The 12,881-nt window shown below is 32.2% G+C and overlaps 1 protein-coding gene across 1 annotated transcript in view; it reads right to left on the bottom strand.

Annotated features, from left to right (window-relative positions):
• Window positions 1-270: 270 nt before the first annotated feature.
• LOC118184008 (uncharacterized) overlaps window positions 271-12,881 on the bottom strand; it is a 62,536-nt gene continuing 49,925 nt past the window's right edge. Inside the window, exon 11 of the mRNA XM_085821384.1 lies at window positions 271-456. Coding sequence (XP_085677510.1) covers window positions 271-456 — 186 coding nt within the window. The remainder of the gene's footprint in view (window positions 457-12,881) is intronic.

Raw genomic sequence — 12,881 nt, forward strand, 5'->3', positions numbered from 1 at the left:
AGATAGCATATAGAAATTATAAAATTAAAAATGTCATAAAGTTATTTACGAAATTAAGGGAATAAAAATTTATTAAAAAAGCTCATATTTTTGGTTGTTTTATTATAAATTTCTTTTAATATAAGTTCTTTAAGCTGCTTTACTTTTTGTGCTAATAATTTCTCTTTAATTTTTATAGACAGACATTTTTCCTTCAGTTATAAAATTTCATTTTTCAAGGCATGTAACTGCTGTGTTATGAATTCCCGTCAAACTCTCAACTGATATCTTTTAATTCACAATAACATCTTCTGTACTATCAGTGGTGATAATTTCTGATTTTGAAAACCATGTCAAACTATGTATTTCATCGTCTGTTAACTGACTAGGTGAGGCATTGTCATGCCAATGAAAATCTTCTGTTACAGCACCTTCATTTATTATCAGTTCTTTACATTCTTTCACATATTCCATTGACTGGAAAATTTTGCTTTTTGCTTATGATATCCAAAAACCTTCAGATTCACAGCTATCGTCGCCACTATGGTGTTGGTGTATTTAATTACGGCAAAGCACACCAGGGCTATCTGCCTAAGGAGAGGGATGCCTTCGTGGAGGACTTTATAAGGGAAACTGGCTCGTATACACGTTACACAAGGGGAAAACCACGAAAACGCCCATGCAGCCAGCCCGTTCGCGGGATTCGAACCTCGGACCGAACTACCATTGTTCAGCGACTTTACCGCTCGGCCGCTTGTGGGCCCGTCGCCACTATGAAATAGGTAATTCAATTATGCATTTTTTAAGAAATATCTACAGATATGTCTTCACACGTCCTTGCAATACTCCACACAGCAGATTTTATGCTAAAATATTTCAAAAATTCTTGAATGGTCTTGCCACTATTTAGAAAATTTAGCACAGAATTTTTAAAAGGCGATTTATCGTAATTCGACTGGTTTGAGGTTCGAACCGATAGTTGGTTTTTCCCCATGTATAATGTGAATACACGCCAGTTTTCTTCAGAAAGTCCTTCACATATGTGTCTATCCTCTTAATAGATAGCCATATTTAAATAGCTTAATCTATCCTCAAAAGGAGATTTTATATTTGCCTTTCAGTTCGTGCAGCACTTTGATATCCATTAACTGAATGATGGATGTACAGCTTGGAACAAAGAATAAGATAAAGAATATCTTTTACTAAAACTTTAAGTAAATTATCAGTCGAACACTTGCTGTAATCAGAACATTTGCATCATCCAGTAAACCAAACGATTTCAAAAGTTGATGAGCCTTGGGTATGAAATGATTTTCAAAACAATTATTTATTAATATTTGTGTCATTCATGCTCTTTTATTTGAATGATAAATAATGGGGAAAATCTTCACTTCTTTATATACCTAAGTTCGTATATTTTTTGCACATTACGAATTGTTTACATTTGTGCGTTCCTGGTGCATTTTAGAACTTTTGACAACAATCATGACCTCTTCTGCAAAGGTCACCAAAGTATGTACCAAAGGGTGGTCACCAAAGGGTACACAGTACCAAAAAAAAATCACATTTGCCAGTGTCATAAATTTGTTCTGAAGATAATTTCCCACTATTTATCAGCTCAATGAACTCATCTACAAACTGCTCATGTGCTTCAGTATTATCTGAAGCTTTTTTGCCTGAAATTTTTAACTGTCTTATGGTATAATTATTTTAGCAATTTTAAGCTTAATTTACCAACATGTCGAATATGTGCACTATACACTCAGTTTTTAACCCTCTCAGCGTTACGGACGGATTTTTCCGTATTAAAAGATGGCTTTTCAAATCGTCACACACGGATTATTTTGCCAACTTTTGATGAATCCGAAAGCGTTTCAAACGATTTTTTCTGCCTTACTTTTTCCGCCTAGAAATCGTTGAGGACGGAATATTCTGTACTGTCGTTCCCTCCGACCTCCTGTCGCGCTTAATTGGTATTGGGAAAACAGCGATCGTTAGAGAAAGATGTTACAATGGGAGGGTCATAAATAGAAACATTAAATCCAGCCGCACCATCTGCCGACCAGAGGGCGATTTTCGTGCCGAAACTGGAAAATACTAGAAAGCCTTCAACGCAAACCTTTCTGTATGTGAAAAAATTGCGAAACAAATTTTCTTCTGCAAAAAAAAAAAAAAAAAAAAAAAATGTAATTTGCACGGAACCCATGAGCAACTTTTAAAGAATTCAGCATCACCTAATTTACAAATAATTTCTTTTAGCATGTAATAAATACTTAAACAGGTATCTTTCAATGACTGTAGAAACAGAGAAATTTAATATAATTTTTGTTTTAGCTGTGGGCATTGATTAAAAATACTGTATTTTTAAAAATTATTATAACATTTCACAAAAAGAGTTACTTCAATCAAATCTTGCAATTCCATTTCAAACTAATGTGTCATTTATATGATTGTATCGAAATTCATTTAGTTGTGTGAATGGGAAGTATTGACATTTTATTATTGAAATATGAAGACAAGGTGCGTTTCCTTAGAGAAAAATTAGTTTTACTCTTCTGATTTCTCGTCTAAAACGAATTACTGAGAAACTTCCTTGGCATATATATGCCATATATATCATATGATATGAAAATCATTCGCAAATAATATCGTATTTGATTAAATCGCTTTTTGGCGTTGATAAAATAAAGTACATGAAATCGTATGAAAATGTATTTTTACCCTAAGCAAAATGCTTCCGTTTTACTGAAAGTGCTATCGAATAAAAAGGTCCGAACGATATTTGGTTATGAATATTTTATTGTTATGAAGATGTGTTTATTTCCAAATTTCGAAACTGTTGGGACATAAAATTCTCAGCAGGTAAGAGTAAATATTTATGAAAAATAGTTGTTAGTAGGACAAAAAAAATGTAAATAGCTTTTTATAAAATCGTCACAAGCATTATGCGAAGGTGGAGAAAATATGATGGTGTGATTCAAAAAATTTCGAAAAAGGAAATAAGAATTTCCGATTATTTGTCTATATCAAGATTTGAAATGACACAATTAGATGCTCAGATAAAAACAGACAACTTTAACTTTCATGGAGGACTTTGGATGTGAAAATAATTTGTTATTTACGAGTACGGTTAATTAAAACAAATGAGGGCTCTCTCTGTATGGGAAGGGATGCCTTCTTGGAAGACTTTTTAAAGAAAATTGGCTCGTATTCACGTTACAAGTGGTAAAACGCAATTCCAGATCAAACTACTAGTGTTAGTTAGTGACGTTACTGCTCGGCCGCTAGTGGACGTTATTTATGACTAAGGACTGATGAGCTATGTTAAATTAGGTACTGATTACCATTTATTTTTAAATTCATGTTTTACTAAAAATGAAATAAGTATTATAAAAAAGCAAATTTCTTTTATATTTTGGGTCATTTGTTACCATTTACTTTGTGTTTTAATATCTTTTCATATTTTATTTCAGTATTGCTTTATTAATCCTTAAATATTTTGCAAACAGTCAAAAATTTGTGAAATTCATAAACTCTTTCAATTCTAAATATAATTCTCTTTCCAGTTCTAAAAATATATTCTGGATATTGTAACAAAAAGATATAGTAGTCACTAAATTAATATGCAATTATCGTTAGTTAAAGTGCATTTTGGTAGTAGATTCATGATAGTTGTAATGTGCACATGCTTCAAAAAGAGTGCACGACTAAACAATTTTTCACAGTTCTGGGCAGAACCGTGGTTTCAATAAAATAGGCTTCTGCACAGCGGCAGTTTTTGGCTCATTTTATTACAAATGTATGAAGCAAATTTCTTTTCATTCTCCAAAAGAAATAAATATGTCAATGAATAATATGTTTTTCAATGTGCTATTAGATTAAGAAATCTATACTCGTCTGACGCAAATTAACTGATATATATTTTTAACCAAATTTTGCAGGAGAAATTTCAAATATTACTTTCAAACACTAACTACACAGTTGCAATTTTAAGTTTTTAAACACAGTATTCGATAGTTTCAGCATCTTTTATAAGTGCTACGAACCGTCTTACTTGTCTAAATTTTCTTTAGCAAGGTAAGGAACAACGCATTCAATGGCACTTTTTTCGCACAATCGCTTTACAGACACTTAAATTTAGCATAGATTTGTCATATATTTGTAGCTGAAATAGTCCATAACTGAAATTTTAACTTTATTTAATTAATTTCTTATATTAAAGTTATAGCCACTTGCACTCTTTTTAAGATTTTTCGGATAAATAGGTATTCGGCTAAAATAGAAATTGTAAAGTCATTTGAGATATAATTTTTCCATCTTAAAACAAGATATTTAACGGCAACACAACAACACATAAGCTAATACGTCATCATAGTATCAGCTGAGAAAGTTTCGAAATTAAAAGCCCTTTCCATAATATCATCTGAGAGTTGTAAAAGAGTAAACACGTTCCATTCCTACTAAATGGTTTATGTAATTCTCCTTTTATAAAAGCTCGAAAAAGAGAACATAGTATATATCATTTGCATTTGGTGAATTAACGTATTAAAGGCATTATTCTATATGATATAAATATTTGCTTGTTATTTTATGAAATAGAGTGTCTGGAGTCCATTCAAATATCCTGTAGAATTTTAACAAATCATTTTATAGGATACAAATATGCACATGCTTTTCATAAAATATGCAAACCTCATGCAAATATAATTCTGTTTTATTAAAATTAAGGGTTATGAATTTTATTTTAATATAAATATATTACTCTACATAAAGAAATCTACAGCCATCTTTATTGCCCTTATTTTTCTATTATTATCATCGCAAAAAAAAAAAAAAAAAAAAAAAATAGCATTTATCTTATAATAAGCTAATCAGATTAGTTTAAAAATACGATTTGTGAAAACTTTTTATCCTTCTTGCTTCAGTTTTTCTTATGACAGTAACTTAATATAAGATCCTTTATTTTAAATACTTTTCTAAAACGTTTTATAAAGAAATAAGAAAATAATGCTAGCGCAAAGCGATTGGTTGAAAAGCTACGTTATAAGTTATTTCTCCTACTTTCCAAGCGTCCTTCACGGTGTAGCAGTTCTGCACGCTGGGCCGGTATTCCAGAGGTCCGTGGTTCGATTCCCGGCGAAGGCGGTTGCATGTTTTTCATTTTTTCTGCTTCCAATTAACCTAATGACTCTAAAAGTGGTGCCCGAACTAAAATGGTTGTGGATGATGATTCTCCACATGCAGGATTTGGCGACTAGTTCCCCTAAAACCCTAGTTGCCCTTTAAAAAAGAGGAGTATATAAGGTATTTCTCCCACTTTCCATGCGTCCTTCGTGGTGTAATGGTTCAGCACGCTGGGCCGGTATTCCAGAGGTCCGTGGTTCGATTCCTGGCGAAGGCGGTTGCTAACTTTTCATCTCTCTGGTTTCCAAAAAATCCTAATGTCTCTACAACGTAAGACTGAGTTCAGTACTCCCAAAAATAAATTTATTAAAAATGAAAACATCCAAATTGGCAATTTTTTTAATTTACAGTCACACACGTTTCGAGAGCATTTGGGTTAAATGCCACTTTGGGCTAAAAATATTTAAACAGCATAGCTTTAAAATTTCTGATACACAGGCTTGCACACTGGAGACAAAAATGTTTTATTCGTTACAGTGTTGCCACTGCTCGCTTTAAAACTGTTGAGTTTTCTTAATACTATTACTTAATACTATTACTTAATACTGTTAGTTTTAAATTGTACTATTTAATTATGTTATTCTATGATTGTAATCACATTTTCTGTTAATATTGCACACTGAGTCTTGCATTTACCAAATTTTTGCATGATAATTATTATGTTATACTATTTTTTTTCCTACTGGCTCGAAGGGCTTTACAGCATTTCTGGACGACATTTTCATCATGAACCATGTACGCTTTATCTGTTGCTGATATTTATCCTAACTTCTCTTATTAAGCCCATAATTAATTAATTAATTAAAAAATTATATATCTAAAAAATTTATATATTTATATATATATATAAAATTTAAAAAAAAAAATAAATAAAATTAAGATATTCTGGGCATATTTATATATCACTATTAGTTAAACCTTGCATTGTATACAAATTAGCATATTTTTGATTGGGGGATAGGGCCTATGACGCAGGCACCCCGGTGTTACACCATCACTCATTGCTTACTTCCGTTTATAGTGAAACGCTAAAAAATTCCATTTTGAGACTAGCAGCCCTTCTGTTCTAGAGCCCCTTTGGGCTAAAAAAAACTACGATTTTGATAAACTGGTTTGTATATACATGCATATATATATATATAAGATCCGTTCTTAAATTTTGTATATATTATGCACATATTCATCATAAAACTGAAGCATTTTGCAGATTTTCCTACAGAATTTTACTCACAGAAATGCATTCTTGCATTCTGCTGAATGTCTTTCTCCTACGATACTGAGAGATGTTTGGCCTCTATTTCTGAAAACAGACCAAGTTCAGAAGTCAAACAACAAAAATCAGCGTTATATTTACCAAATTTTCACAGGACTAGTTTCGATGGTTTTACCGAACCACCATCTTCAGCTGCAAAACCGCAAATGAACCAGATAGGAAATAATGATTAGATAAGATAAGAAAGCCTGGACAAGAATAAGCAAGTGGCGCCATCTGTTGGTGAAACCAATTAAGATGTCTAGAAACCAGACTTCGCGAATTTCATTTCTCTTGCATCGAAATTGATGAGCTAATTTCTCTCACTCAACTCTGTTTGAAACAAACACATTTTGTTTTCCAAAATAAATATTATAAGCAAACTGAGGGATTAGCCATGGGAAGCCCCCTCAGTCCCATCCTGGCTGATATCTACATGCATTATTATGAATCAAAATTGTTTGAAACTTTAAACTTCCCGGCATGGTTCCGCTACGTAGACGATACTTTTACTCTGTTTGAAGGTAATAAAGATGATTTAAATAAAGTTCTTTCAACAATGAATTCTATTGATCCTGCTATTCAGTTCACTTTTGAACTTGAGACTTGCAATTCTCTTCCGTTTCTCGACATTCTGGTCACACGTAACACATCCAACTTCAGTACTACGGTTTACCGTAAACCTTCATCGGTTTGCCTTCCACCACACTTTAAATCATGTCATCCGACTAAACAAAAGTTAGCTTCATTTTATTCCTATGTTTTCCATGCTCTTCAAGTTTGCTCCTCCAAACTAGCCCTTGATGAAGAACTAAATTATTTAAAAGCAATAGCTATTGACAGGGGCTTTCCACCCAACATTATTAATCAAGCAGTTAAAAAATTCTCATCTCAACACACTAAAAGGCACACTCTTGTTTTAGGAGATTATAAAAATTCTGTTGTCATTCCCTTCTTTCCATCAATTAGCTATAAAGTTGCACATATTTTGCAGAAATTTAACTTTCGGGTTGTTTATTCTCCCATCAATAAAATTCCGAGTTCCATACTCAAGGACCCCATTCCGGATATGAATTCCTGGGGTATTTATAGGATTCCTTGCCAGTGTGGTTTAATTTACATTGGCCAAACTAAGAGAGCCTTAAAATTTCGCGTCAAGGAACATGAGGCATATGTTAGAAAAAAGGGAACACAGAAGTCTTCTGTTGCTCAACATTGTTGGTTCGAAAACCACACTTTCAGTTTTTCTGCTGCCAAAATTATTCAAAAAACATCTTCCATTGGAGAACTGGATTTTCTAGAGGCATTTCACATTCATAAAAATCTTTCTGTTCTAGTTAACGATCCTAATTCCAATCCAAATTTGCCTTCGGCCTTTAAAGAAATTATGTTTTAGTTCTGGTTTCACCAACAGATGGCGCCACTTGTTTATTCTTGTTCAGGCTTTCTTATCTTATCTAATCATTATTTCCTATCTGGTTCATTTGCGGTTTTGCAGCTGAAGATGGTGGTTCGGTAAAACCATCGAAACTAGTCCTGTGAAAATTTGGTAAATATAACGCTGATTTTTGTTGTTTGACTTCTGAATTAGTATTTATTCGGCGTGTTATTGTGTCTTAATTAAACAGACCAAGTATTTTGAAATAGGGTGCACGTTGAAAAGATGCAATAAATGTAAAATGAATAAAAGAAAGAAACAGGATATGCATCGAAAATTAGAGGAGGGACGATAAGAATGAAAGGCAACGTGCATGGTCATTCCACGTATTATATATGGTACCTTTGATGTAAAAGACTTCTTTGTCACTGTCCATGAGTAAGGACCTCCTGGACATACAAAACAGTTATCTGTTTCTGTTCGTTTACTGGGTTCACTTTAGAACTTTGCGAAAGAAAATTGTAAACTTTAGAACAATGCAACAGAAAATTTGAAAGTGCAATTTACATTAAAATTTTTCCAATATCGATATTACCTGCTAATTGCATTAAAATTAGCTAATGACAGAGTACAAGAAATTTAGTAAAACTAGAATTCTCTTATTGCAGATGTCGAGTTTACTACTGTATGCGAATAAAATTTTTAAATTGGTTTCGTCTAGTTGAACCTTGCTAATAGCCGAATAGTAAAATACTTGCTGAATACTAATAGTTTCATTTAGGTTCGAACATAGGTGAATAGGGTGACTGCATCATTGGTGTTTAGTGCAAAGTCAGTTTCCCTTAGAAAGCCTTTCACGATGGCAGTCCTCATATATATGCAATAAATAGCTCTTTTATGCTCTGCAATATCCGAAAAGCCTAAACTATTTTTAGTTGAAAATGACCAAATTGCGCATTTTGTTTTGGGGAAAAAAAAAAAAAAAAAAAAAAAAAAAAGGTATCTTGTTGAATTTTAGTTTCTTAGAGAAAAGAAGAAAAAAAAAAAAAAAAAAAAAAAAGATTATATATTTATTTTTAACTCAGCCAGCCAGTTATATGAAAAAAAAATTAATTTTGCTTCCTTTAGTTGAAACAGAAATATGTCGTGCATTTTGGTGAATAAAAAGGGTTTTACACTTCAGTTTTGCTGTAGAATGTCTGTTTTGTATTTTATTTTACGGGAATTAAAAATCTTACATTTTTTGTTGCAAACCCTAGGTGGGGAAAATGTTCTTTATATTAAAAAATAGCAGTCCCACATGTGGATAATAATATATAAATATAAGCCTATGGGAAGCAAACCTGTTGCCCAGATATTCTTGGATATTCAGGTAGATTGTGATCAGTCCCGGGTATTTGTTGAAATTAGTTGAATTTCTATTGAAAAGCTTACTTCTTCAATGCATGTTTGAATAATTTTTAATATTCGCATTTCTGAGCATGTATATTAACACACAAATATTCTTGAGAAAACATAACTGAAGGAAGATGAATCTAATCATGATCAGTTCTAAAGAATTTTATTTTAAAATTTGTTATGATTTGCATTTTTTGAGTGCAAAAATAATTTTTTTCTTCTCATGTTTCGAAACTTTTGCGATTTACACCCTTTAAAAATAGCTGCATATTATTATACTGAAAAATAAAATTTAAGAATGTAGTGAATTCTAGGAAATAATCTTAATTCAATGTATTGAAAACCAAATTATAAATATAAATATTAAAAAAAAAGTATGTTTCTGTATTAGGTAGTTACCTTGAAAGTAATATTGATAGAAAATGTTTAGTAAAACAATGCATTACCTCTAACTATAACATTTTGAAATAATATTTTCAATTTTCCGACTGCACATACAAAAACGTATGTTGCATAAACCGCATCAAGAGCGTTGGCCCATCAGGCGGACTAGAAATAAATTCTCTGAACACTGGTAATTCGGCAATGGATTCGAGTCCCACGAACAGGCTCACTGCTTAAGCATTTTCTTTGTTTTCCCCACGTGCAACGTGTATACGAGCCAGCTTCCCTCAGAAATTCCTCCACAAAGACATCCCTATTCTTAGACAAATAATCTTTGACTGTTTTGCCATAATCAAATTAAATCAAATTAAGAAAATAAGTAAGTAACAAGAGCATTAAACTAGTGACTTTGTTTGATTCTTTCTATATAGAGAGAGAGAAAAAAATTAAAGGCATACCTTTAATTTTTAGACTATAAAACCATAAGATTCAATCAAAATCTGATTTCTTATAATTTTTTAACACGCAGCTTTCTAAGGGCAACTGTTTATTTGCTCTTAGCCCCCTCTCAAAATAAGTAATGGAATAGTAAAATATACTGATATTTTCTTAGATTTTAAAGAAAACGATATCATTATGGTACAATTAATAAACTCGCGGCTTTCCTCACTTATTGCTGTACACAAAAGCGAAAAATTGCATGGCAAAAATTTAGACCTTTGTGATTATGATTAGAAAATAAACAAGTTTTTTACAAGTTCAGTTAATTACTTCTATCATTATATCAAGTAATTTGTGAAATGTTATTTATATCCGTAGTTTTAAATAAACTCTGGATAAAAAATACCAAAAGCTGCAAATAAAATAAGAAATTTTCTGTGGTACCAAGATATTTTACTTTTTACTTTATTAAAAAAATAAGGAAAACATATCGAAAATCATATTGTTTCAGTAAGAAAATATTGCTTCTATCCTAGGCAAGCAATCATATATAAGGGGTAAATTAAGTAATTAAAGTCTAGGTTACTACTTGAAACACAAAAATATTTTATATTATGCCCATATGCATATAGATTGCTCATAAAGAATTAAATAAATAAATAAATATATAAACTTGTACACACACATATACTTGCAGGTTTATGAACAAAAAAAAATTAAACATTTATAATTCTTTTCTTTTAATGTCTTGATTTGCAGTTTTTCACAAAATTTATATTTGGTAACATAAACCTCGACTTACTGTTCCAAGTCGAATCACAAACGCTAACATATACCTTCTTGGAAACTACCAAAATGCAAAGTTTTGACAGTGATTGATATTTTTACAGCCGACTCTAATCAGTCTACTTGATGATTCACCACAGGTGTGGGGGGATAAAAAAAAAACTACTTAACGCTTTTCATGCATTCTGTGAAGAAAAGGTTCTGCGGTTTTCAAAAGTTTTTGTTGACAAAGCTGGTGACGCTTTAGAAAGCAATACCTTATCTTTTTCAAAACCTCCAGAGGGTTAAGTCCACTTAATCTTGAAATATTCTGGCTTGAGTCTAGCATTGAACCTGTCAATGGCACGCCCTTGCTATGATGCTGCCTCAACAATTCAATCATTCCTTTGTCACGAGCATCACTTTTAGCATAAAGAATGACTTTTTTGTAATTCATTGTGAGTGGGATGTCAGAATACACAAAAAATTCATGAGCTCCTTCTTCATTTTTTAATATCATATATTGTTGACTTTTCAGTGTGTATTCCTTGCATAATTATCATTAAAAACAGGTATGCCTTTATCCATTTTTAAAGCAATTCCACTTTTTGCTTACTTCACACTGAAACATGCTTTTGTGCTGCAGATCCCTGCCACGGCTCTAAATTAAAAAAAAAAAAAAAAAAAAAAAAAAAAAACCTCTTTTTGACATAACTGAAAAATCCGGCCTCAAATTTTTATAAAATAGTTCTAATAACAGCCTGCAAAAAATAATAGGATGATCAAATAAGAAAGTTACGGAAGAGAGCAATTTGCTGTATTAACTGAAATTCCTCAGAATTTTTCTCTTCTCTCCATTATGCTAAAAAAGGAAAACCAATATAAGCAACCTACCACTCCACACAAATATGTTTTGGGGGCTTCATTTACTGTTTAATTCAGACAGAAAAATGCTATCTCCCATAACCACTCAAAGACCAAAAGTGCATTAACTACTGTATTATCATTAACCAGTGTCTGATTGGTACTGCCATTAACCTTGTCTATTAACCAATGTATTGCCATTGGTAACAGTGAGATTTCCTAGCCAGCAAATATTTCAATGTGGCATGCAGGAATCTCAGTAAGTTGGGAGCAAAATCGCTTTTTCTTCACTCACCACTTTCTTTTATATGTAGTATTATATTTTCCATTCCTAAACTCTGTAAGAAAAATACATTTTATTCCCAAAGCTGGTGGTCTGTAAGTGCAGATAGTGGGCATCCAGACTTCGGACTTTCTACCATACATACAAAGGACAGGAACTCCTTTAAAAAGCAGATAACTCAAAAACACAGTAAGTCAATAATACACTGAAAGCTCTGCTAGCAGAGTTAACTCTCACTGCAACTCCAGTTAACTCCAGTGTTAACTCCAGTGTTATCCACCATTTACTCCTCTAAGAAGTTTAAACTATGACATCAGATTAGCATTCTGCAGATATGAGGGAAATGCACTAAGAACTGTGCATTAAGCTACTAGCATTCATAAGAAATATAGATGTACTACTTTAAATTAATAGCAGACCTCATGTTCCACTGAAAATCAGGCAAAAGATACATTATCTGGGATAAGACATTCTACTTGATCTTCTCCATTTACAGATCTTTCATCAACAAAATATTCTGGGGATCATTTACACCACCTTCAGTCAGTGAAATCCTTTACCAGTGATTTATCTATCAACTCTGCAGTCAAAGGCTTAAACAGACCATTAATTTACCTCTCAAGCGTAGCTTGAGTAACCCGTCTGTCTGCTGGGAGCAATGCATTAATGGTGCTAATGATAATCAGATTAAATTAATTTCTTGCTTCCTCCTCGCATCTGCTTTTCTTGCAAGTATGAATTTGTTTGATTAAATTAAAATGAATAAATATGAAAAAAGAAAGCAATAAGTGCACTCCATTGCAAAAATAAAACAGAAGTCTACTCAAGGCTGTATAGCAAAACTGAAAAGCATAAGACTTGTATGACATAAGACATATTTAAGACTTTGAAGAAAAACAGGTTTGATGTTCGGCAAAAGCAGACTTGAAATCAATAATTAAATCAAGTTAATG

This window comes from Stegodyphus dumicola, chromosome 7, assembly GCF_044657685.1.
Source record: "Stegodyphus dumicola isolate Sdum_Otavi_A_Nest chromosome 7, ASM4465768v1".
Taxonomy (NCBI): domain Eukaryota; kingdom Metazoa; phylum Arthropoda; class Arachnida; order Araneae; family Eresidae; genus Stegodyphus; species Stegodyphus dumicola.